The following is an 18,303-nucleotide window of genomic DNA, read 5'->3' as shown; positions in this document are numbered from 1 at the left end:
ACCCAGGGTACAAATAAACACTCACCCCAAATCTCCCCCTAACTGACCTTCAGACTGGGCCCCCTTAGCTCATAACAAGGTTACAGATATATAGAAACATTGGGGTAACAGTCACCTGCTATAGTTCCAGGATGTGCCTTTTTCCTCTAACCTACTGTGATGTGAGTAAACCTGAGGTCATTTTCTCTGACTAATTAACAGTTTCTTTGTTTGCATCATAAGAACCTCCAGGCGCCCAATCATTTTCATATGCACAGTAGTCTGGGTGTTGTAGTTGCACTACGCCTTAAAGGGATAGCTTCCACTTTGCGAAGGCCGGATCCTGCAGAGAGAGTCCAAATGTGACCCATGCTCCTACCTTAGCTGGACATTAACTATCTGTGGTGTGGATAGCCCAGATTAGCGTTACATATACATTCCCAGCAGTTCCCTGACTAAGAGTTTAAGGCTCTGCCACTGCTGTTTCAAATTGGCTAGAAACTGTAATAGCCTTTGCAAGGGTTAAATCCTGCTCTAGGATCAGTCTCTCTCTAATGTGAGGTGAGTTTGTTTTTTCCACTATTTGGTCTCTTAGCATTTCATCTGTTAGATTCCCAAACTCACAGGTAACAACCAGCTCTCTCAAAGCTGCTACAAATTGTTCTGTGGATTCGCTATTACACTGTCCACGTTGGCGGAATTTATATCTTTCAGCAAACACATTTACTCTTGGCACAAAAAAGTTTTTTATAGCAGTAAGAGCAGCTTCATAAGTCTCATCAGGTAATGTATAGAATATACGCTGTCCCTCTGCTCCCAGGCAGTGAATAAGTAAAGCTTTCTAGAGGCAGCAATAATGTAATTTTCAAACATACGGATCCAAGCAGTAAAAGGTATGGTAGGCTCACTAGGGTTTGGAAGAAAAAGTAGAGGTAGAAGAGACATCCTTGTCACTATTTGTTATGTTTTGGTAGCCGAGGATGAGTAGAGTATAACAGTGCTTTATTAGCAGAGTCATGCAGTCATTACACAACAGTAACTTTCACGTTTAAGCTACCAGGAAGTATGTACAGTATAAGTCTGAGCACAGTGACATCTACAGGCCAATAGTAGGAACACCACACCTGGGGCACACAAACTGTTGTCTTCTCTGTTTCCAGACTAAAATCTGCCCCATGTGTGCAATGACTGGCATTCTGGCCTCTCGTCTAAGACATGGGACACGATGGTAACAAACTGTGCCGCATGCAGAGAGAAGTGTTTTGTGGTCTCTTTTTGTGGTACATTTAGGCGGTGCAGATACTTTGCCAGCTCTCTGGCCTGCAATGTCCAATACTTCATTGAGAACCCTGGTTTTAATTGGATCCCAACCTTTTCATTTACAAGCTATTGTTTTATCATTACAGAGAAAAAGTAAATCCTTTTTAAAAATTCTGATTATTTGGATAAAATGGAGTCTATGGGAGACAGCCTTTCTGGATAATGGGCTTCCAGTTAACAGATCCCATACCCAGAGCCGGATTAAAACTAAACAGGGCCCTAGGCAAGGTAGTGCTTCTGGGCCCCCCCCTCGAACCAACTTAAGTTACAGTAGTAAAATAAGCCCTGCTATGCTAGTTCAGACCTCCCAACATTTTGGAAACCGAAAGAATGCCAAAAAAGTTGGAGCGTGGAAACATTTTTTTGACCTCGCCAATTTTGTGTCCACACCCCCTAATTACCATGTTCATTTTACACAATTTGCCAGGTTATGAAAGTTTGAACATGCTTCTGTGTTTTTTTTTCAGTTATTACAGTTTTGCACAGTCCCATTTTACTTTTTTTTGTAGTTTTTTGGGGGGTTTTTTTGTAGTTTTTTTTCTCAGTTCTAATAAGTAATTTAAAAATTCAGCTTACAGCAGGCACTGCCACACACTTGTTGCACATACCAATCAGGCACAGAAGGATAAATAGGCAGCGAGGCAAAACACAGGTTTAGAACTGGGAGTTCCTAACAAGATGAAGTTTGGCGCCAGTTGCAGCTCTCGCTGTACACACCCAGGCTTTTATTGCCGGCTTCATGTGATGCAATGACGCTGTGCGTGCTGTCAGGGCCGTATTAAGGCCTTGGTAGGCCCTGGGCAAAAAGCTGGCTGGTGGACCCCCAAAACATTTTTTTTGTGGAACCAAGCCCACTTTTGGCCACACCCCCAAATACCACACCCATTTAACAAAACATAATTCAGTCATGCCAGTAGTAAATTAATAATCAGAATATTAAACGCAGATCTGACGGTATACTACAAAAATGGATAATTAGCATATTAACCCTAGCTGTGCCAGTATAATCACTGCAGAAACGATGAAAACTGAAGGATGAACACAGTAGCAGTTCCATGTATACATACCCACAGAATTCATAGTAGGATGGCACAGGGGCAATTCCATGATTAAATACCCCCCAGAACCCACAGCAGGATGGCAAGGGGCAATTCCCACAGCAGGATTGCAGATGGGGTGTTTATACAAAAGATGGCAAGGGGCAATTCCTTGTATAAATACCCCCAAGGCCAGAACCCATAGTAGGAAAGGAGACAAGTAGAATTGACTCACAGATTCAGTGACGGTGCCTAGTGTTAGTGTACAAGTGGGACAGTCGGGTAGTGCCGCAGATCAGGAGGCACAGAAAGCACAGGCCAGCAGGGCGGCACCCGCGTGTGGCGCGCCAATGAAATGCTCCCATACGCAGCTCCTCTTCCGCTCCGCACCTGCGATGTTAGGGGGGCCTTGCCGGAACCCAGAACAATCAATAGGTGATTTTTTTCAAGTTATCCAGGCCGGGCCCATAGAGCTAGGCGGGCCCTAGCGGGTAATCCGGCCCTGCCCATACCCAATGGCATCTAGGGATGCACCGAACCCAGGATTCGGTCCGGGATTCAGTCAGGATTAGCCCTTTTTCAGCAGGATTCCGATTCGGCTGAATCCTTCTGCCCGGCCGTACCCGAATCCAAATCCTAATGTGCATATACAAATTAGGGGCGGGGAGGGAAATCACGTGACTTTTTGTCACAAAATATTGAAGTAAAGAATGTTTTCCCCTTCCCATCCCTAATTTGCATATGCCGAATCTTTCCGTTCAAATTCCTTTTTAACATGGAGACAATGTAAAGCAATGGAGAAGACCTGGTTGTTTATTAAGGAGTGGAGAGAACGTGATGATTTCCACTGTCAGACACAATTTGTTTTTTCAAGGTGTCAGTTAGTGATGCACCGCAGTGCGTGGGAAGTGGTTAGAAACCCCAAAATGCCATTAATTATTTTACCGCTCCTGAGAGAGGAAACGGACCAGGCTGCCGGCTCTTATCTCTCTTGTTGTTGACACATTGCGGAGCCAAGTTGTTATGCTCATTTTTTTTTGTATATTTGTATTTTATTATTATTACGTTTCTCAGTAGCACTTAAAGCTGTCGAAAGGCCAAAGTCAGTAGAATTTTACAGATAACGAATCCTGTATTTACTACACCGTGTGCATGAATGGCATCACCTGCGCTCATGATCTTTGCTCTAATGAGACCTTGGGCCTGTAGAATAACATTCATTGAGAAAGTCTGGTAATGATTCCTCCCCAATGCCGTGGGGATAAACTGCACCCTGGTACACACTGTGCACACTAGGAGATGTCAGTACATGTGCACTATGAATAATACCAATGGATACTTGTAAATAAGATAGAGTTGTCACCTTCTGTCCCGTAGACCTCCGGGCAGGGAAGCAGGCCCCTGACTAGGCTGAGGCGGGTCATGAGTCAGGGGCAGAGCTGATCTCCATGTCAATCATAGGAAAGCCTGCCCAGTTTTCCTAATTTGGAAAACCAGGCAGGCAGTTTTGACCTGGACAGTGCTTCAAAAAACCAGGCTGTCCCGGTCAAAACCGGAGGGCAACCTTAATCTGAGATATGTACAAGATACAAGTTATGTAGCTTCTGCTCTCTTATTATACAGAAACCTTCTAGACCAGCCTGTTGCAATTTATGGAATTAGAATCTGAGCTTACATCTACAAAGCTTGGACAACCTGTAGCTTTTGAAAGCATTTGAGCATTCTCTGGGCTGCACCACCAAAACCATGAAGACATTCCAAGGGCTAGAAAGCATGTAGCCAATCAGACATTTACAATATTCCCAGGGTTAGATAATCTGTAGCCAAACAGACCTTTGGAACATTAACAAGGTTAGACAACCTGTAGCCAATCAGACCTTTAGAACATTCAGAGGGTAAGTGTAGGTCTCCACGAGCGATTTTGTCGCGATCTGACGCGATGCGACAACACGATGCAACGCGATGCGACAACCCGAAGCAATCCGACTGTCAGATGTCGGATCAACGCTGCGACATCATGCGACAATTCTATTACTTACCTTATTTTTGTCGCATGCGTTTTGTTGCAGCGCGTCAGATCGCAACAAAATCACTCGTGGAGTCCTACCCTTAGACAACCTGTAGCCAGACAGACTATTAGCACAAAAAGAGACTACATATAGTAGGGATGCTCTAAATCCACTATTTGTGATTCGGCCGAATCCCCGAATCCTTCGTAAAAGATTTGGCTGAATACCAAACTGAACGTTAGCAACAGCAAAGGAAAGAGTGGAACAATTTCTTTTACTTCCTTGTTTTGTGACCAAAAGTCATGTGATTTACCTCTCCGCAAATGACACATGCAAATTAGGATTCAGATTCAGTTCGGCCAGGCAGAAAGATTTGGATTTGGCTGAAAAAGGCTGAATCCTGAACCAAAACCTGGATTTGTTGCATCCCTAACATGTAGCCAATCAGCACATGGGAATGTTCAACATGAGAACATTAACAATGCCAACTAGGTGAGTACCAGCTAAAGTTCAGTTGTGTGAGTAAATGTCATGTTATGTCCTTTCCCATTTAAGCAGTTTGTTTAGCTGTGTCTAATTTCCCCCATTTCCCCTCCCTTGTCACACGAGAGAGAATATTTTTCATACAGGGGGTGTGTGTGTGGGAGAGCTGCGGAGATAGAGTGTGGTTTTGTGAGGAAGCACCCCTTGGTGCTACAGGCCTGGTGTGCAGCGAGGAGGCACAGGAATAGGTGGGTGCGAGGCACAGGGTGATATCATTTGCAGTTACCATGAACAAAGAAGCCTACAAAGAGGACAGAGCAAATGAGAAACATATTGGGAGAGAGTGATGAAGGGAGGAGGGGTGGATAAAAAAAATGAGAATAGGACTTTGTTGATTTGTGCCGTTGGATTGCCCCGCAGATTAATTAAGAAATGTAATTGCATATAAGCCATCACCACTTCTTCTCGGCTGGGAATCCCATAATTTGCCTGGTCTTCCTAAACTGGTGGTAATCTTTCCGTTCCTCCAGTCTTGGAGGATGCCCTATTGTTCCTGGACATCCTATGGAAGAACAGCGGCACAAATGGGCATCATGAAAGGCAGTTCTACAAAAATCGTTAAAACCCCTGAAAACCAGCCATGTATATAAATTGGGTTGCTGCTTAGAATGACTTTTGCTCTCGGTGGAAAACAATTTTGGGGTTTGATATAAACAATTAGGAGATTTCTTTAGTGGCTACAGTGCAGGAACATATCTAAAGACTCGAGGGAACTATTAAATCATGCAAATGGCCTCTATTAACAAAAACTGGTATTAGAGTATCATGTGCTTAAAGTGCAGGTTCATATTCAAGTAAATTTCAACTGATGATGACCTTGGAGACAACACACCTGTAATGGTAGGTGTAAGGGGAGTCAAAGGGGAGTCAAAATCCATAACCACCACCTGCCAAGTACATATATTAATCAATACCATCACCCTCCCACAGTGTTTAAAACCACCCCTGTTGTTGGATAGAGAGGGTCATAGAGTATGGTGCAACCACCCCACCAAATATCCGCTCTCATTGTGCAACCAGTTACACTTAATCACTGAGCAGTTCTCCATTCTGGCCACAGTTGCCTCAACATCATTAAATAACTGCATCGGTGGTGTCTTATGCGGCTCTAAGAATCTCAACCTCAGTTGGTCTCAGGTTTATTTCAAGATACTTTTTGGAGATAAAATTTTGAGTGAAATGCTCATTTACTGTCTTTGATATTCCTGGAATTGTGGGAAGATGTGAACCTCAACCCAAATATTCAGAAGACCAAAAATACCCCCTGGAGATGACTTGTGTTGGATGAGTGATAGCAGTGTTGTTACCAGACACAGAGAAGTTTGGAGGGTGGAAGTTTGGTTTAACGCAGTGATCCTCAACCAGAGGCTCGCAAGCAACATGTTGCTCACCAACCTCTTGGATGTTGCTCCCAATGGCCTCAAGGCCATAGCCAATCATATCCTTTATTTGGCACCCCCAGGAACATTTTTCATGCTTGTGTTGCTCCCCAACTCTTTTTACAGTTGAATGTGGCTCATGGATAAAAAAGGTTGGGGCCCCCTGGTAATTCAGCCTTAGGAAATGGAAATTAAAGGCAGATGGAAGGTATCAAAGAGGATGTATAAAATTTAATGCAGTCAGCAGGATAATTGTGACTACCAAAACTGCTGATTAATTTGCCAATGGCAAAAAGAGTAGATTGACAAAATGAGGATTACTCAATGCTGACCCCACTGAAAGAGGAAGTATATAAATAGATTACACTGGCCCTCAAGCCTCAGAGATTGGCCCAAGGTCAATCCTTTGGCTCTCTAGCCATCCTTGACCTCTACTCTACGCTACCAGGTTGCTCTCTGCATGAGCACTAGGGGGATTGTAAATGACTCTCAAAGGTTTGCAGTTCAGATACATAAGCTAGACTGCAATGGCTTACACATATCCATATCCACAAACACTGAAGTCTTAATTTACCCTTTAGATAATTAATAAAAATGATAGCATATAGGTCTTTCATCTACATCAAATCACATTGTGTTTTAATTGCTTTTTTAGTTGAGTCTTTAGCTTTGCCAGATATAACACTACATTATCAATGATTACGTTATCTTGGCCTCAATGGGCCACAAACAACAACACAGACCTACTGAGCATGTGCAGTGCCACTGACCTCATCATGTACCAGCTGTGCCATTGAGCTTATGAACTGGGGAGCGGGTTGTGATGGGGTCATAGCTCTTTGTTTCTACCATTAGTATCAACATTGGCCTTGATCTCTGGGTAGCAAGTTATTCTTTGTTTTCATGAAACTATGATTGGGTCTCATAGGGCCCACCTGAAAACCTGGGGCTACAGCGATTATATATTGATAGCGCCAAATAGTATTGGTTATTATTATAAAAGCCCAAGGTGGAAATAAGGATGGATTGAATTCTTCTCAGCTGGGGCACATTTTGACTGGCTCCACCAGTAGGTCCTCTAGTAGGCCCGTCCAACACTTAAAGCAGAACCCACTTGGCAGGGATTAAGGTGTGGTCATGCTATCCTATGCCAAATGTCTTAACCATGCACCATTCTGTAAAGGGACAGACATTTCAACATCTATCTCAGTTTGATAGATAAATATGTGTACAGAAGCCCTATGATATACGAGTCACTAGATTGTGATCAGTTCATCAGCTCACACACAGATCCAGAGGCTCTTGAAGATAGGTGGTATCCCATGGAGCATGCGCAAACTCCACCAACCGCTTGCATATGATGCCTTATCAGGTTAGAAAGAGCACTGGAGGGGCTGAGAATGTCATCTGTGTGAATATGTCCAGCAGCTCACAGATAAGGCTTACTTCATATGAATAGCACCATCATCTACTCAGGCTTGCATTCCCTTATGACACGCCATTAGATTGAAACTGGGGTTCTTTTCATTTTCTCCCCCAGACCCTCCTGCCAGTCTGATTTTCTCTTCAACAATCTTCTTCTGCATAGTCTCTGCGGCAAAGTAATAGGCTATAGGATCCAGCACAGTATTGCTGCAGGCCATTAACAGAGCAATTTTGTAGGCCTCATTCAGGATACAGCCTTTGGTCCAGATCTGATAGGAGAGGAGGACAGCGTGGTAGGGTAGGAAGCAAAAGAGGAAAATTGCCAAGTTGGCAGTTAACATATGGACAAGTTTACTTCTGTTCACTTTCCCATCTTGGGCGGACTGACTTTTACTGACTGCCCTTAACAGAGAGCAAGAGCTAACAACCATAATTCCCAGAGGAACCAGGAAACCCATGAACAAGGAAGCTATGGTGGGAACCGGCTTGGTCAATAAATGAGGGTGGCTTGGAAAACATTCATTGGTAGAAGTAGAATTTGAGGAGCGGTTTAAGAGAAACGTACCACAAGCTCCAAGATTCAGCATCCAGACCCCAGCGCAGACCCAGGGTGCAAATCTACGAAACCTTTGGGATCTGAGAGGGAAGCATATGGCCAAACAGCGGTCCAAGCTGATGCAAGCCAATAAGAAGATGCTGCCATACATATTGAGAAGGAGGAAGATGGCACCAATGGTGCACAGAGTTTTAATCTTTATGAAGTCCGTCTCATGAGGAGCAGCATGCTGATAAATCATCAGAGGAAGAGTGCACACCAGTAGGAAGTCGGCAAAGGCCAGGTTCTTCATGTAGACCTTTGTTGGAGATCGGAGACTCGGCAGACGAATGATAAAGAGCCATAGAGCAGTAATATTCAGAAACAGACCCAGGGTCAGGATAATGGAGTAACCGGAGAGGTAGACAGTTGGACTAAACTGGCAGCTACTGTTGTTGGACATTGACAGCTACAATGATGTCTTCTCTGCTCCACACTTTAAATATTTATATCCCTAGGGTGAAAAATAAGCATGGTTTAAGCAGAGATTAACAGAGACCTGAAGATGGTTTACTTATGTGGCCAACTAAGAGAAATGTTGTCATACAGTGTACAATAGTGCACATATATACAGTCATATGAAAAAGTTTGGGAACCCCTCTCTGCCTGCATAATAATTTAAAAAAATAACAGTGGTATTTCTTTCATTTCCCAAGAATATCTGAGTACTGGGGTGTTTTCTGCAAAAAGATTTTTAGTGAAGCCAGTATTCAGTTGTATGGAATTAAATCAAATGTGAAAAACTGGCTGTGCAAAAATGCGGGTACCCTTGTAGTTTTGCTAATTTGAATGCATGTAACTGCTCAATACTGGTTACTGGCAACACCAAATTGGTTGGATTAGCTCGTTAAGCCTTGAACTTCATAGACAGGTGTATCCAATCATGAGAAATGGTATTTAAGGTGACCAATTGCAAGTTGTGCTTCTGTTTGGCTCTCCTCTAAAGCCTGACAAAATGGGATCCTCAAAAGGAACTCTTAAAAGATCTGAAAACAAATATTGTTCAGTATCATGGTTTAGGGGAAGGCTACAAAAAGCTATCTCAGAGGTTTAAACTGTCAGTTTCAACTGTCAGGAAATGGAAGGTCACGGGCACAGTTGCTGTAAAAAGAAATGACCCGATGTTCGGCGCTGACCGAAATACTAACAGGATGAAGACTGTCCATGCTCGGCAGCCATCAGATTTAACTGAACTGGAGAGATTTTGTATGGACGAATGGTCAAAAATAGCCACATCCAGAATCCAGACATTCATCAAAGGCTATAGGAGGCGTCTAGAGGCTGTTACATTTGCAAAAGGAGGTTCAACTAAGTATTGATGTAATATCTCTGTTGGGGTGCCCTAATTTATGCACCTGTCTAATTTTGTTATGACGCATATTACATATTTTCTGTAAATCCAATAAACTTTATGTCACTGCTGAAATACTACTGTTTCCATAAGGCAAGTTATATATTAAAAAGAAGTTGCTACTTTGAAAGCTCAGCCAACGATAAACAAAACTCCAAAGAATTAAGGGGTTCCCAAACTTTTTCATATGACTGTATATAGTGCCCAGCCCTGGTGACAAGCTTCCCTTTAGGACTGGTGGTCAGTGGATATACAGGTGTTTTGGGGAAATATGAATGGGCTCCTGTGGAACTTGGCTAGATCGCTATCATTCGGAAGCCTGAGCACACATATAACTTACCCTTAATAATCACAGAGATGTGGGGTCTGAATAGAGGTTGTGCTGCACTTTCACTTCCAGTCGAGCCGTTTTGTTGCACTTGAGGAGTCAGAATCCAGAGATTTGCTCCAATACATATTCACAAGTATTAACTGGAAAGGGAAGGCAAGAATGAGAGTCATTGCAAGTGTGCGACGGCTCCTGAGTTCAATCCTGTTTGAGGGTCATTTACACAGCAGGATGCAAAAATAAAAGGCCACAATCTGTAAGTTCTTTAGCACTTTGCAGGCCTCTGTGATCTGTTTTTTTTATTACAGTATATTGGAGATAGTTTTTTTTTTTTCATTAAAGAAAGTAAAAATGGAAAAACTCTGAAAAGTGTGTATTACAGTTTTTGTAACAAAAATGACAACTCTAATAAAAAAAAAGATATATAAAAAAATAAAGTAAAAATGGGATTTTGTTTTTTTGCCTTTACATTCCCTATAATAATAATGATAATAATAATAATAATAATAATAATATCCAACATATCTAACACAGCACTGTACAATAAATGGGTTTATACAAAGAACATACAAAGCCACCAGTAACCGATTTGAAAGGTAAAAAGGGCCCTGCCCAAAAGAGCTTACAATCTAAAATTGAAAATCCAGCCCCTTAGTGTAGTGGCAATGGAAAAGCAGTGTACAAGAACAAACATATACACGTTGGCAATTATACAGCACTGCTGGGCACAGATACAAACACACATTCATCTGTAGAAAGTGTTTAATAGAGATCTGTATATAGTGAGTCAGTGCTACTTACACAAAATATACAACACTATCTATATACACACACACACACAATTGTACATAGAGAGCACATGTGTAGATGAGAATATTGTGTACACAAGAGCAGAGGATGCTTTATCATCAGTATGAGTGTGTAATACACAGGCAGCTGTATACAGACTCATACTCAACACTATGCAATACACTATACAAGACACTGTACAATACACTATACAAGACACTGTACAATACACTATACAAGACACTGTACAGTACACTATACAATATACTATCCAATACACTGTACAATACACTAGAATAGGATCAGCTCAGAGTATAGAACATGTCAGTGAAACAGACCAGTTGTGATGTGATGACACAAAGCTGGCTACACTGGCACCCATCATACTCACCAATCCATCAACACATGGCTGGGTGCAGGCTCTATATATACACACACACACACATACACACACACACACACACACACAAGTGCAAATTCTATATCCCAGGGCTGAGTGGTGCATCTTACCTTGGAACGGAGTTGTACTGCTCCAGAAGAGATTACACAAAGCTCAACACCATCTCATTTCCTGCAGAGGAGGAGGGGGGGAGACAGAGTGTTTAAATGTATATACACACACACACACACACACACACACACACACTTGGATAAAGATCCCCAAATCATCCATTAAATTGACACTGACACACAAAAAACTACTTTTCAAAATATGAAAAAGTTGCCTATTGGTCATGCTGATCTTTTTCCACCGATAGGTTTGTTTCTGGTGTCATATTCAGAAAGGTATTTTTTCTTCCAAACACATTCATTTATGCCGTTATTTTACACTTCCCCCAGACCTGGTGCAACCCATCAGTAGAGGAAAGTTCAGGCGTTCAAGTCCCATGGTGTTAAGGGTCTGGACTCAATTCAGGTCCAGCTGGAGATTTTGGCCAATCTGAATGTTGCGAACAACTGGTGTTCAACTGTTTCTCCAACTAAATCTTGTATACTAGTGGGTTCTCCTTACTGGATCCCATATTATAAGTTCAGTGGCACACATCATATTCAGGTCATCTTGTTGCCTGAGTGACTTCTAGCTCAGTGGGCAAGTGACACAACGTTTAGTCATTTCAATGCTAATAATCTAGAGGCCCATGCAGGTATGGTCAACTGCAATTGAAGTTGATGATAAAGTGATGGCTATCAGACAGTTGTAAATCGTTTTTCCTTCAAAGCAGAGCACAAGCCAGGCATATAGCAATAATAAACAGCTCCGCTGGATCCAGGAATGCAGACTATGTGGAATGGGGGCTTGGAGCAATGCTCTTGAACTGAATTGTTGGCCTCTCTGTAGGTCATATGACCATAGTTCATCTTAGTCGGCATTTCTGGTCTATTTTCAGGGGTAAATAAGATGCAGAAAGTTAGCTGGCTGTGCAGAAGACACTGGGAGGTTGGCATGGAATGCACGAGGCCTTGTTGGGTTGGAGGCTGTAAGTGGAGGCTGTAATGTGCTGCAGATAGGAATAGAAGGCTGCAATGTTCTGTAGAAAGTACAGGCTATCACTAAATACAATGGCTCTAATGTCCTACCTGGGTACTGGGGCTCTGTGTTTTGGGCAGCAGGGGGCACTGTATCTACCGCAGTATAATAATCCTCTTGTCTGCAAAGCTGACTTGCTTATCTTTAGGCCCAGGTGTCCTTTAAGCTAGTTTCTCACCTAATGTATAAATAGGAGTATTTAAAAGGTATTTCTTTGCATGGTTAAGTTTCTCAGTGGTGCGGAAGGCTGTGCAGTATGTGTCGTATAGTTAAATTTAATACGCCATATAGTTGCTGTGGTCAGTGGTTAGCAAGTTGAACAACATTAATCTTTACAAGAAAACGTTGTTCTGAGAGAAGAGCTTCGAGCCACCCGGGGCCATATTGCCATATTGTAATACTGGGGGAGAGTCTCCAGAGCAAATGAGGTTTCCATGCCAGGGGAATAAATATCATAGCTAAGCTGGGCACAGAAATGACACTCAGTCACTTGGGGGGGTCATTTCTAATTCAACTTTTTCATAGCAACTCAAAAGGGGCTAACCACCCCTACTTATAGCCTTCACTTGTGAAATCTCTGTCCCCGTAGTTCTCAACCACTCTCAACTGTGCTTGAACCACTACAATCTGACCTCCACAGACAACAAACCAGATACAACTGCACTTACACAACTTTCCTAGTGGTCAGCTCGATGTGAGATCCAAAAACCACTTCTCCATACTGGCCACACCAGTAAATCTGACTCAGGCCGTCACACCACTGATTCCCCATTTCTTATTCAGCCACTATAAGTCTTGTTTTCCCTCCCCCACTTAGAACTGATGTTATTCTCCATAAAATGGCCTGTTTTAGCTGAAGATAGCTAATACAAAAAGGCAAGAGAGTAGTTTTTAATTGGAAGATGGCGTTAAGTGCTATGTTCATCTTCAGCCATATATTCATCTTCAGGCCTATGTTCATCTTCAGGCATATGTACATCTTCAGGCCTATGTTCATCTTCAGGCCTATGTTCATCTTCAGGGCTGTGTTCATCTTCAGGCCTATGTTCATCTTAAGGCCTGTGTTCATCTTCAGGCCTATGTTCATCTTCAGGCATATGTTCATCTTCAGGGCTATGTTCATCTTCATGCCTATGTTCATCTTCAGGTCTATGTTCATCTTCAGACATATGTTCATCTTCAGGCCTATGTTCATCTTCAGGCCTATGTTCATCTTCAGGTCTATGTTCATCTTCAGGTCTATGTTCATCTTCAGGCATATGTTCATCTTCAGGCCTATGTTCATCTTCAGGCCTATGTCCATCTTCAGGTCTATGTTCATCTTCAGGGCTATGTTCATCTTCAGGCCTATGTTCATCTTCAGGGCTATGTTCATATTCAGGCATATGTTCATCTTCAGGCCTATGTTCATCTTCAGGGCTATGTTCATCTTCAGGTCTATGTTCATCTTCAGGCCTATGTTCATCTTCAGGCCTATGTCCATCTTCAGGTCTATGTTCATCTTCAGGCTTATGTTCATCTTCAGGCCTATGTTCATCTTCAGGCCTATGTCCATCTTCAGGTCTATGTTCATCTTCAGGCCTATGTCCATCTTCAGGCCTATGTTCATCTTCTGCTCTGGCCATGGTGTCAGCAACTGGTGCACACTGTGGATCATGCACCCAAGTCAGTGCACTGTCTGTGTTGCACTTGGCCCCCCTCAGTGTATGAAAATAATTCTTTGGTCAGAAAATGGTAAACTTGTCCATCTGAGAACTTTAGCAGATTATTCTCATGTATATTTTGAGCGTTAAATTGGGGCGCTGTTTGGGCATCTTTGTACTTCAAATGCCAGGGCCTATTTTGAATTCCAGTTCTGGTCGAGCAGTTTTAGGCTGACAAATTACCCATAGTGGCAGGTCATGGGTGGGTAATAAGTGCCCTGGCCCCTCCAGTAATCAGCTTTGTCCTGCCTATCTGTGATGCCCCCAAAAGGGGCATGTTTAAAACATCAGAGGACTGTGTTGGGTTGTGGCTGATGAGTTTCCACAGGTCTCTGCACTCTTATTGTGGATATGGGTTAGGGGAATGCCTTGGGCGTAAATTCTACTTGCCCAGCTCTGTACCCTTGTCCCTATTGCTCGGCTTCTTGTTTTACATTTTAAGCTTTGATGATCAGTAACCTTGTTATCACAAAGGGGTGGGTCACCTTTATGTTAACTTTTAGTATGTTATAGAATGGCCAATTTTTATTTTTTTTACAATTATTTGCTTTCTTCTTCTTCTTTCTTCTGACTTTTAACAGCTTTCACACGCCCTCTCTTATCCATAGTCCAGTCTCTTATTCAGATCAATGCATGGTTGCTAGGGTCATTTGGACCCTGGCAACCAGATAGCAGAAATTGCAGGCTGAAGAGCCACTGAATAAAGAGCTAAATAACTTAAAAACCACAAATACTAAAGAATGAAAACCAATTGAGAATCGTCTCAGAATATCCCTCTCTACATCATACTGTTAATCGTACTGATACATCGTAACAGTTCATTTAAAGGTGAACAAATCTTAAATCTCTCTATAATATGTTGGCACCTTAAATTAAGTGATAATATTTAAGTCTTATTGGATCTAAGCCTGTCCCTGGTTCCATCGTTACAGTAAGTCACACTGGTGTGGTACAGTGCACAGTAAGCGCCTCATTCTCTAAATATAACACTAGACATGTGGTTTTCCTCTGCCCCAGAATCACTAGTCAAGCTGCTTGCCTGGCTGCCCTGGACGCATCAAACAAACCATATAACCGACCCAGCTGCCGAATAAGCAGGAAAAGGCAAGAGGGATTTTGTTTTATCGGAAACAGAAGAAAAAAACCACAAAAAAAACACTGACTTAAAAAAAGTAGTTGTCAAAGGGAGGAGGGTATTAGTTGTCACTTTATATAAATAACATAAATATGTGCTACTAATAATAATAATCATAATTTATCTAATAATTTAGATCAGTATTTATTGTTACATATTAATGATGTAATAAATACTGGCTTGTTATTCTAACTAAGAGTGGCTTAGTCTTATTTACTAAAACTCAAAATTTTTTTTAATTAAAACCAAGTCGACCCAACTCCTATCCACGAATTTAACTCATTTATCAGATAATCTGCTTGAAACAGTCAGTGCGCTTGACAAATTCAAACGAAAAGTCGAATTGTATGACCTTTTTGGATTTGACGGCCAAATTGCTAGATTTTTCAAGTTCGGATTATTATACAAAAACCAGCGCAGATCACAACATCTTCAAATTACAAGAATTTTTAGCAGCTTTAAGGTATAATAAATTTCTTAAAAAACTCAACCAGAAAAAATGTAGGTTTAATAAATAGGCCCCTAATCGCCACATTGCTCATTCATGGTGCAAACCTGGAAGTAATGTCACTAGGAGCTGATGTATTTTCAGAAAACTAGGATTTTTGTTGACATGGACACCCATGTGGAGATTGGACTCCTAAAGACCACACGGATAGTGCTTCTTCAAAATATTCAAGACTGCTGTAATTGGATCCATCCATCTTTTTGCTGGTTGTCCTCATCCGGTGGTACCTTCAGTTTCCCAGGCATAACCATCTTTCTCAGGTCTTCTCATCATATGTTCAAAAGAAGTCAGCTCCATGCAGGCGTTATTTAAGGGAAGATCAGATTCAATGCAGTGAGGGCTCCATATTTTGTATTCTTTGCTGTCCACATTATTCTCAACTCATTGTCAACTCAAGGAACTCACTACTTCTCCTCTACTCCTACTTCACTGTCCAGCCTTTTCATTCATAAAGAGCCACATAAAATACTATAACCTGGACAAGTCTTTTGTTCTTCTTTGAGATACATCTGTTTGTCTGAATGTCCATCCTTTCTTCTTGAAGTCTACCAAGTGCCAGTCTAAGGTGTATTGCTTGATGGCTCAATCTTCACCATCAAAAATGTCATACCATGTGCAGAGACACGTCTAACATATTATATACAACACTGATGAATCAACCTCTCTTTGTTTCACACCCTGACTGTCCTTACAGAAATGTCACCCCATGCTGATGCTGAAACCTTCCTTTCTTTTAATCTCAATGAATGTCCACTTATCATCTAAATCTTGAGTAGCCTAAAGTTACAATATTTGCTACATGAATTACAGGGTGAGGGTGATTGGCTCTTCATACAGTAAATAGCAAGGGTTTTTTTTTACCCAATGGAGGCAAACTTGGTTAAGACTGAGAGCTTGTTTGTCTCCTGAACCAGCCTACTGTTCCAATAATATTTAGATAAGTTCTTGTTGATATTTGGGGATAGTTACCCAGTACTGGTTATAGTAAATATCAGCACCTCTGTGAACCAATAAGGAACCAAAAATGTTTCTTATATTTTAAACCATTTCCTTTGTTTTAGAGTAGAAGAAATTAGTTTCTCTTGCAGATTGGCTGTGCCATGAGCACTTGAATGCTGATTGGCTGTAACATGAGCACTTGAATGTTGATTGGCTGTGACATGAGCAATTGAATGCTGATTGGCTGTGACATGAGCTTTTGAATGCTGATTGGCTGTAACATGAGCTCTTTCTCCTGTTTTGCTTGACCCAATGGATTTTCTTGGGAAAACTGTTAGCTTTTCTACACTGCAGTTACAGCACTGAATGCAAGCACCAGATTGGTTGCAATGGGTAACCATAGCCATGAGCAGATAAAGCGACTGCCAGGAGAATTCAAGATGGTGGAGCTTTATCAAAGCATCACTACCAAGTCAAATTATAAAAAGAAAGACAGATCAGTTCTGCTGAAATAATCTGCCACTCTAGGTGCCCTGGACCTGATAAATAAATGTGTGTATAAATATTTCTGTGCTTTACTTCTGGAGTCAGCAAATATTTTGTGAGCAACATGAAAAAACATTTAATAACCACCGGCCCTGTTAAACCGATTGACCCACTTTTAGCAAATGTATTAGCTAAATGCACCAGATTCACTTCGAGGAATGCTAAAACCTCAAAATATTTTGCCCCCAACTGCCGAGCACGTTACCAATATTTAGCTAAATCATGACGGGGTGAGTAATTGTGATGCAACTGCAATGGATTTAATGGTATTTCTTGCACCAACAATGGCACCATATGATAATTACCCAAACTGCAGGGTGTTCAACAGTCCCTACCCCAAGGCTATTATCCCCAGGGCTAAAGTCACCACATTTACTTACATTAAATAAAATAACTGTTTGGCCTGAAAGGGGTTTTTGCTTCGTATAGAAGCGAGTGACTGGTATTTCCTAGTACTCGGCAGGACGCGGACCTCTAACTGTCAGGAAGTGGTATAAGACTGTGCAGGAGAGGTGCAAGGAAAGAGACGTCTCATAGAGCTGTGGTTGGGAAGTGCCTGTTACATAAACCTGCAGTGTTAAACTAAATGCAATGACCACAACACTTCATATAGCAACACCTGATACAGAGCGGAGATAGTTGAAGGCACTAGAAACATAACAACAAGTAACTGTATAGAATAACACACATTTCATATATTCTGAAAATCAGCACCGATTATAAACAGATCTATACGTGAAGTCCGACACAGAGGAGCTGTCAATCCATAGTTAACGTCCATACCAATTACTGGACCCAGGGGTGCTTCGCCAATGAGGCGAGTTGAGGCTATTGCCTCAGGCAGCAGCGCCCCACTAGGTACCAGGGGCAGCAAAAATGCTGCTCCTGGTACTTTAAGAGTGAATTTCCGGGGAGGGGGGGCAGCAGCAAGTGCTGCTGCCTCAGGCGGTGGAGGGGCCAGGATCGCCCCTGACTGGACCCAAAGGGAGGTGTAGGAACAGCCATCAAGTCTATGGCCCTTATGTTAGTTCCCCATAGTGTTATAATGTTTAATGGGGGTAGGAGAGTAGGAAGCTAAGATGGATCCACTAGTAATGTATGAGTCAAGTGACCCGCCAGTAGATAAAAGGAAAGAGTTGAGTAGCATCTGAGTCTTGGCACCCACTCAAAAAAGATGTTAGATAGGATA

General features: G+C 42.0%; 1 protein-coding gene across 1 annotated transcript; it reads right to left on the bottom strand.

Annotated features, from left to right (window-relative positions):
* Positions 1–6,537: 6,537 nt before the first annotated feature.
* LOC108711753 (lysophosphatidic acid receptor 6) lies at positions 6,538–10,247 on the bottom strand. Its single transcript, XM_018253767.2, has 2 exons — positions 9,979–10,247; positions 6,538–8,741 (listed from the first exon to the last, which is right to left on the bottom strand). Exon 2 carries the CDS (start codon positions 8,688–8,690, stop codon positions 7,740–7,742), a length of 951 nt encoding a protein of 316 aa, XP_018109256.1. The 5' UTR covers positions 8,691–8,741; positions 9,979–10,247; the 3' UTR covers positions 6,538–7,739.
* Positions 10,248–18,303: the final 8,056 nt, after the last annotated feature.

The sequence above is a fragment of the Xenopus laevis genome, chromosome 3L, assembly GCF_017654675.1.
Source record: "Xenopus laevis strain J_2021 chromosome 3L, Xenopus_laevis_v10.1, whole genome shotgun sequence".
Taxonomy (NCBI): domain Eukaryota; kingdom Metazoa; phylum Chordata; class Amphibia; order Anura; family Pipidae; genus Xenopus; species Xenopus laevis.
This window is presented reverse-complemented; position numbering and strand designations above follow the sequence as displayed.